The sequence below is a fragment of the Gouania willdenowi genome, chromosome 21, assembly GCF_900634775.1.
Source record: "Gouania willdenowi chromosome 21, fGouWil2.1, whole genome shotgun sequence".
In the NCBI taxonomy this organism is placed as follows: Eukaryota; Metazoa; Chordata; class Actinopteri; order Blenniiformes; family Gobiesocidae; genus Gouania; species Gouania willdenowi.
Window position 1 is genome coordinate 3,403,639 of NC_041064.1, and position 8,830 is coordinate 3,412,468.

At 34.2% G+C, this 8,830-nt stretch overlaps 2 protein-coding genes across 3 annotated transcripts in view; both read right to left on the reverse strand.

Moving 5' to 3' along the window:
• The window catches only part of adarb1b (adenosine deaminase RNA specific B1b), a 146,980-nt gene extending 145,013 nt beyond the window's left edge, over positions 1-1,967 (reverse strand). The window contains exon 1 of one of the 2 annotated variants that reach the window (XM_028436456.1): positions 1,697-1,967. The gene's annotated coding sequence lies outside the window, so the exon portion shown is untranslated. Of the gene's footprint in view, positions 1-1,692 lie in introns of both variants that reach the window. The other variant, XM_028436455.1, reaches the window with a different exon arrangement.
• Positions 1,968-4,844: 2,877 nt separating this feature from the next.
• LOC114455068 (olfactory receptor 1D2-like) lies at positions 4,845-7,330 on the reverse strand. Its single transcript, XM_028436077.1, has 2 exons — positions 7,319-7,330; positions 4,845-5,810 (listed from the first exon to the last, which is right to left on the reverse strand). The coding sequence occupies exons 1-2, from the start codon at positions 7,328-7,330 to the stop codon at positions 4,845-4,847; spliced, it is 978 nt and encodes a 325-aa protein (XP_028291878.1).
• Positions 7,331-8,830: the final 1,500 nt, after the last annotated feature.

Here is an 8,830-nt window from a genome sequence, read left to right on the forward strand (position 1 = left end):
GCCCAGCTTTAATACAACATAACAAAAATGATATACAAAAATCTACTAAATTTTAGAATTAAATAAAAATGCAGATTGTCTGTAGAGGCCCAGTATAATACCAGTATAATATAGTCAGGCACTGGAGGGAGCTTTCTATGAGCTGATGTGCTGTAACTCGGGCTGGGCAATATATCAAGATATATAGAAAATTACAAAATCTATTACAAAATCTAACGATTAATCGTAAGGCAGCTAAAAATCGATTCATAAGGATCACGATTGACATCGATACTCGCAGTACTTTTTTTAAACAGCAGAGGGCGGTATATATTATCCCTTCTCTTGTCCAGCAGTGTACCGGCGGGTGGAATCTGCTACTATTTTCTTTCTGGCCGCCATCTACTCTTACATGTTAATGTTACATGTTAATAAATGATTCATTACCCCTTTAGCACTGAAAGAATATTTGTAATGTTACATGAAAATCTGTAAAAGTCACGTTTTTCTATTAGCTCTATCTGCTAGCATAACATCTCTTCTTCACTGCTAGATTAGCTGCATGCCAACCAACCACTGGGTTACCAGCGCCCTCTGCTGGTCCAAACAAATATCTGACGTAAATCAGTGCAATGATGGGGTTTTTTTTTTAAGTCCAATTGTTAAGGCACAAAATACATTTTCAGTTGCACTTTTAAAAAGAAAAAGAACTATTATGCAGTTTTGCATTGTTTACTATAGAACCAGAATTTAAATTAATAAGCTTCTTCATTTGTATTATTCCTTTATTCAAGATTTATTTTTAGTTAAATTGCATTGTTTTGAATAGTTTATCAAGGGATTCTTTTGACAATGAAAAATAAAAGTAAAATAGTACAGTATTTTGTAGTTTATTTCCCCCAAAAAATAAAGGAATATTTTTTAATCATCATTTGTCTACAGTCCCATTTTGTAAAACAAATCGTGAGAGAATCGTATCGTGAACCCAGTATTGTGAATCGTATCGGGAGTTGAGTCAATCGTTACATCCCTAATATCTATATATACATTTTATAGCTTATTTTGTATCAAAATAGAGCATGAAAAGCACAGTTGGATGATCACTGAGTTGGTCCATAATGCCCAGCTCTAATACAACATGACAAATATGATGTGGATGCACAAAAATCCCACAAAATAAAGAAATAAAATAAACAGAAATTGTCTATAGAGACCCAGTATAATAAAATCAGGAACTGGAGGGAGCTTTTCTATGAGCTGATGTGTTCTAACCCAGCCCTGAGGACTGGATCAGAAGTTACTCTGCCTGATATCGAACATATGAGTGATCGCATGAATGACAATGTATCGGTGCATCTCTAACATTATGTCTGTTGAAGCCATCAGCCACTCTACCGGTGCACTAATCCTGTTATTACAGCAGCAGCGGATGCTACGAACAGCGTGTTTCCTCTGATCCGTGGACACACACACGCGCACACACACACACACACGCGCGCGCTCCGCACCGGGCACGACGCTCCGCTCTTACCGAACAACCACCACAAACCGTTACGGCCATTAACGTCTCCTCCCCCCGGTGCGTCCTACCGCAGGATTACACTGTGACTGTAACATTATATAAACACAACCGGAGAATAACCGACACATATTAGCACGCTTCATCATCATCGTCATCACCATCCACTGCAGCGCACACGGAGGTTCACTCACTCACTGGAAGTCCGAGCGAAGAAGCTCCAACCGCCGCTGAGGAAGAGCGAGTGTTCCTCAGGGTTCGTCGCTGCGGTTGTTGCGTGTGAAAGAGTCTTCAAGCTGGCGGTGAGGTGCGGTGCGGTGCGGGGCTCACGCATGTACCGCAGTGCTCACAGTCTGCCACTGTCCACGGCTTCTTCTCCAACAGCTCGCCCGCCAACGACGCTCCGTGCTAGGCTAGGTTAGCGACACCTAGCGGCGCGGAGCTACTGCACGCGTCTATGCACGGGTCACGTAAGGGCGACGCTGATGCTTCCGCTTTTACACTTCCGCTCTACACTTACACAATAAAAGACCCTGATGAGTTTTACAACAACAAAAAATAAATAAAATATATATATATATATAATATTAATGCAGTAAAATCATTCATTTTTATTTCATTTATATTTTTTTTTTTAAACATTTGAAACTCCAAATATCCTTTTTTATTATTAACAAACGACATTTACAAAATAAACAAAGATGCCTGAATCAAAACACAATACACATGTAAACACTAAATAGAATATTAAAAAACTAAAACCACAAACTCTTTTAACTCCGAACTGTTATTTATTTATTTTATTTATTTTTAATATATGTGGTATAGTTTTTTTCTGTCGTCAGTCAGTTTAATGTTTGCTTTACTGTATGTTAAATGTTATTGTTCAACTGTATATCACGTTTACCTGCCTTATGACAACGAATTAAATTTTGCCTGTTGTGCAAACTCTAGTATATTTATGTTGATGCTGTTTGCTGACACATCGACTGATAATTTGTCCTATTTCAAATAAATAAATGAAATTAAACAATTCAGAGGTCACTCAAAAGACACATTTCCAATTATTTGGGAAATTCTAAAAGCAGGTTTAGATGTGAGAAATTTTCAGAGTTTTAAATATTTGCAATTAATTTCGAAAATTTGAAAAACATGGCTTTTTGATTTTATTTGTATTTTTTTAATCGAAATTTGTGAATGAAAAAAAATCCAAAATTTAAATTGAGCTATACAAAAAAAAAATCTTTACTCCAACAAGAGTATAATTCAGAGTATCATTTATAGGTCTTAGTAGTTTCTTGAGGAGACTACATGCTTTATACACTAATTAGGCACTTCAGCTGCAATTTTAAAGAAAATTTTTTTAAAAATTTAATTTTTACACATTTGATTGCTTTAAGGAAACTGAAATAATATTATTTTAGTTGTTTTGTTTTTATACTAGTAGTACATTGTATTACCTGCTCTAGGAAAAAATGGAAAACATGATGCTACTGATGTTGCTTCATAATTTTTAAGCCGATAAAATAACAATAAAAATGTAGAAATAAAACCTTTTTTTTATCTAGAACAAGGGATTTGTGCCATAACTTATTTCAAATTTCTATTTTTTTTTTTTTCAAACAGTTATTAGAAGTCATCCTGTAACATAATCTTATGGTACAAGAATTACATACATTGCCGCCTTGCACAGCTTAAATACATTTGATCACTGCCACCATCTTTATACTAAATCAGGGTGTTCTGTCACCCTAGTCAATATCTCTACATTGGTCACAGTACTGGTTCAATAAATTACACCCCACAACACAATATGCACAATAGTAGCATCACATTACACTTTCAGCGCAACCAAAATAGCTTAGTGTTAATCACTCCTTCCATTGTCCCACCCTAGCTCCCTCTCCCCTGTTTCTTTCCTTTAATTTATCTCCTTCCTCTAATAAAGTTTTTCTTACTCTTCCTGATCGTCACAATTAAGCAATAAAATAAATGTATTTGTTTCATTACTACACGTAGTGTTAACCTTCGACAGCATGTGCAGAAAAGGTCAAATAAAAAAAAGAAAAGAAAAGAAATAGTTTCTCAACCATCCACTAGAGCTCGCTAGAGTCTTACAATCAATGTCTAACTCAGGCGTGAAGCAGGGACTCCTACTTATATTGATGTATTTATTTATGCATTTATTTCGGGGACAGTAACAATACTGTAAATACACCAAAATGATCCAAATGGCTATTTTTCATCTGTAGTCCCATGCTAGATATTATAGACAACCTATAATAAAAAATAAACAATAAATCAGCATATACAGCATTTCTCTACAACTACAGAATAAATAAACTGTAATGTGTGCACTTGTATTTAATCCTTATTGAATTAACAGTTGTTAGTATTTGTTTTTTTGTTTAGTGTTTCTTCTTTTCATTTGTAATTAACAAAAAAAGTAATTTCCCACCGAGATCAATAAAGTATTTCTGATTCCCACTTTTACCTTTAATCATATAAGATACTTTGTTGACAACTTAGAAAGTAATGTGTGTGATACTCTGAATATTGTGTTCCTCTTTGTAAAATACCATATACACTACTGCTTCAACCATTTCATCAATGATTTTAAGTTGTATTTTTCCTCTTTAAAACTGTTGAAAACTGGCCATGCCAAAAATGACATCTCACTTATCTGTTTAAATGTATAAAGTCAAACTCCTTTTGGTTTCAATTATACAATGTATGTAATTTGTGCATGTCAGGATGTTGTTGTTTTTGTTTTTACTGTCTCTTTGCATGGTTTGTGATATATTGTACAGTTGTTCTATTGCTATTACCTCTCCGAGACTTTGTATCTTGTTGTTCAATAAATAAAATAATGATTGAAAAAAGTATTTCTGATTCTGATTCTGATATCACCTCATTTATACCATCGTTGCAGATAAGTTATGTTACATCGATTTAAGACAATCAATGCAATTACCTACAGGACAGACAATTATGAAGTTTTACAGTAAAAAATGTGAATTATAATCCCATTTTTAACCAAATTATTTATTTTAATTAACTAATGAAATAAAAGAACAGTGAGGTGGAAAAAGTGTGTACAACATTTCCTGTTCACATGTAGATGTTGGTCAGGCTATGAAAACCCCTTTTAACACTAAAACTACCCTTATATATAATAACATAGACATATGTACATAGATTGAACAGCTGAAGTGATGAAATGTGTTTTATTATTATCATTTCTTATTATTTTGAGCCTGTTTGTTTCCAGGAATGTGTCTCTTAAATTGAATAACAGAAAGTAGCTGATGATCAACAGGGACAAACATTAAACGCAGACATTTATTTACGTATGAGAGACTCTCGGTTCCCCGTCACCGTCCTGCACTTTGCGTCGTTTCATCTGCACTAAAGTCACAATCTTATTACGGAGTTTGGTGAGTTTGAATCCGTACACGATTGGATTTACGAGTGGAGGAACGAGCAGGAACTCAATGGCCATGAAGTTATTGAGGTTCTGGGACAGGATGGACGCAGAGCCGAAACGAATGTACATCAAGTCCAGAAGTACGGCAAATATAAAGGTGAACAGGCAGACCAGGTGAGGAAAACACGTCTGCATGAACTTGCCCTTGTTCTCTTTGGACGACACGCAGGTTTTTATCACGTAAATATAGGTGTAGAAAACAAAGACACCATGTCCAAAGTAGAAGAGGATATTGAAATATGAAACAGCCGTGTTTGCGAGGATCGGCGAGCAAGCCAGGAGGACAATCATCCAGTTGACACAGTAGAGTCTGTGGATGTGGGAGCCACATAGTCTGACTCCCAGTAGAGTGGCAGAGTTCATGAACATACAGAAGAGAGGGATGAACCATGAGAACAGCACCAGGAGGGACACTCTCTGCTTGGTCATCACCGAGTGGTACGACAAGGGTCGGCATATGGCCACGTATCTGTCATAGGCCATGAGGGCCAACATGGAGAAGTCCCCACAGGTGGACGAGTGGATCACGTAACCCTGCAGCATGCAGCCGGCATAGGAAATCACATGAGATGAGAGCAGGTCCACCAGGAACTTAGGGTAGAAGCCCACGGTGCCATACAGGGAGTTAATGCACAAGTTACACAGGAACACATACATGGGCTCATGGAGGCTTTTGTCCATAATAATAACAACAATAACAGTGAGATTAGCAAACAGGATAATCAGATACCACAACAGAGTCAGTACGAACAGGACCAGCCTTTGCTCCAGGGTGAACGTCAGACCTGAGAGTGTGAGCAGTGACACCTGGGAGGAGTTTTCCATCTCTGCAGGACCAGGTCCAACCACCCCTCACTCAGACCTCCTCTTAATCCTTTTCAGGGACCCAGCAGGCAGGTCCTGGGGGGTCCCAGTGGCCAATGACTGAGATGTCGGAGCTCCTAAAGGGCAGGACTGCACAGTTTGTACCAGTTTCCTTTAAACAAGAGCAAACCTCTGCCCACGGGCCAAATCTCCTCTTTTCCAGATATTATCAGTTATCTGGATCAATGATCCATGATCATTTAGATTAGTTAGATTTAACATTTAGCCTTTAGATTTGGATTTAACATTTATATTTAAATGCAACATTTAGATTTAATATTTAAATTTTGGATTTAGATTTAATATTCAACATTTAGATTTAGATTTTACATTTAGCCCTTAGATTTGGATTTATCATTTAGATTTAAATGTAACGTTTAGATTTAACATTTAGATTTAATAGTTAACATTTAGATTTAACATTTAGCCTTTAGATTTAGATATTATATTTAGCCCGCTGGTCAAAAGTAAATTCAAATAAGTTTTTTTAAGCGTGGTTTGTTGTTTACTTTAGCATGCATAACTTTACAAACAACAAACAACTGGTCCTAACCCAGTGCTGCACATTCTGAACTGTAGAATTGTCTTTTGTTTTACCAGAATGGTAGAGTTTTCCCTGCAGGCACATCTTTTCCAGGCCTCTCTGTGTAAACAAATGAGCAGCGTGTCTGTGGGAATGTGTCCATGAACGCAGCATGAAGCCTGATTCTGTTGCAGTAGAAACAACAGACCAAGTGTCCATCAATGCTAATCTACACTCTGCTCAGATTCAGTCTTATCATCACTGCTGTTTATCTCTGTGTTCTCACAACCGTGGCCACAGAGTCACATGTTCCACATGAACGAGTTTATTTACATTTTTATTGAGGCCTGTGCAAACTGGGCCACACGCAGGAGCCCCACGACCCCTGACCATGATGGGCAGGTGAAGAACAAGGATAATGGAGGCGTGTGTTATGACATTCTGAGGTTGGGAAACAAAAAAATTAGATATTTTTATTTCACAGGATTGCAAAGGATGCAGGAAAAACAAAAGGAAAAGCAATAAGGGCTAAATAAAACCTTCAAGGCCAGTTTTTGCAACCTTGGCGTCATGACCCCATGTGGGGTCACCAGGAATTTAACAGGGGTCGCCTGAAATGTCTAGTAATTGACACAGTTAATAAATGAATAAAAATATCTTTAATATTCAATTTAAAAGAAAATATTAATCATGCAATTTTAAACAACTGTATTCTGTGTTTTCACTTTCTCAAATAAAGTAAGGAGTGATAAACGGTGATTGTGCACAGACTTCTATTTACTTCTTGCATGTTCATGTAATTCAAATTTTTTCTGCAGAAATGAAGGCTTTGTGATTTTATTCTCCAACTAGAAGCAAACGTACTGTGAAGCCACTTTAAACAGGCTTCTTAAATAGAACCAAATACATTAGAAAATAGTTATTTTTATTATTCAAAGTACATTACAGATGGTTGCATTGCACTTTAAAATGATGTACCTGCATCAGCTCTGCTGAAAAGAAAAAAGCACAGATCGGATAAATGCACATTTGATTTCAAGCTTTTTTCATAAAGGAAAACATCTGAAACACAAGTTTTCTTAATTCTGGCAACTTCAAGCCATAAATGAGAAGATTCAGCAGCGGAGGAATCACCACAAACTCTAAAGACAGAATAATGGCCAAAAATGGATAGGTATAGATAATTAAGTATAATAATTAGATCCATAAATAATAATAATAATAAAAAAATTACAAATAAATAAACTTTGATTAAAAAAAATAGAATAATAGGTAAATAAATATACAAAAATAAATACATAAAAATACATAGAACATATAAAAATAAATAAATGAATTATATAAATTTAATAAAAGTAGAAAAGAAAGTAAATAAATATGAAAAAATTTAATTAATTAATGCATATAAAAATGAATAACAAATTAACTAAAAAATGGGTCCAGAGACAGAATAATGGCCAAAAATGGATAGGTATAGATAATTAAGTATAATAATTAAATGCATAAATAATAAAAAAAAATAATAATAATAAAAATAAAGAAAAATAAACTTTGATTAAAAAAATATAATAATAAGTAAATAAATATACAAAAATAAATACATAACAATACATAAATAAATATGAAAAAAAAGAATTAATGCATATAAAATGACTAACTAATTAACTAAATAAAAAAAAAATTATATACATATGTAAATAAATCAATACAATAGAAATAATATATATATATATATATATATATATATATATATATATATATATATATATATATATAAACCAAAAAATGAAATAAAAATAAACAAATAAATAAAAAAATGTAGATATATTAATAAATGAAATATAGAAATAAATAGATAATAATCTTAATGACACACACATATGCTGAGGTTACAAAGCGATCATTGCCACGTAGGCAAAAGTCAGAATTCACTTTAAAAGTTTATGTCAACACTAAAACACATATAGAGTCACTGCACATACACACAAAGAGTTGAAATTCCTCCTCCAAAGTTTGTTTTTCATCTGCATTATTTGTGACCACTCTCTTATTGACATTGTAGTTTAAAGTGTCGTATCTGTAGACTATACTCTGAAAAGAGAAAAACACAGATACACTGTAAACTCAAATAAGTTACAAGAACTCAAAAAAATGAAGGCAATGGAAGTTTACTTTGAAATAATCCCCATTTGAAACAACATAAATAACAAGACTATCATTCCTTAAATCTATTAAATTGTACTTAAGTTGTGTTTTTACATTATGCTTACTTTTAAACAAATAAAATTCCATTTACTCAAAAAACATTGGTCAAAAAAGGAAGTAATGTACATGTTACACCAACTTGACATAATTAAGTTGATAGAACTTTTTTTTATAACTTTGAATAAAAACTACTTTATTTAATTACTTTGATTGTTCTGGTTTACAGTGATGGACTAAATGCACATGTTTGATT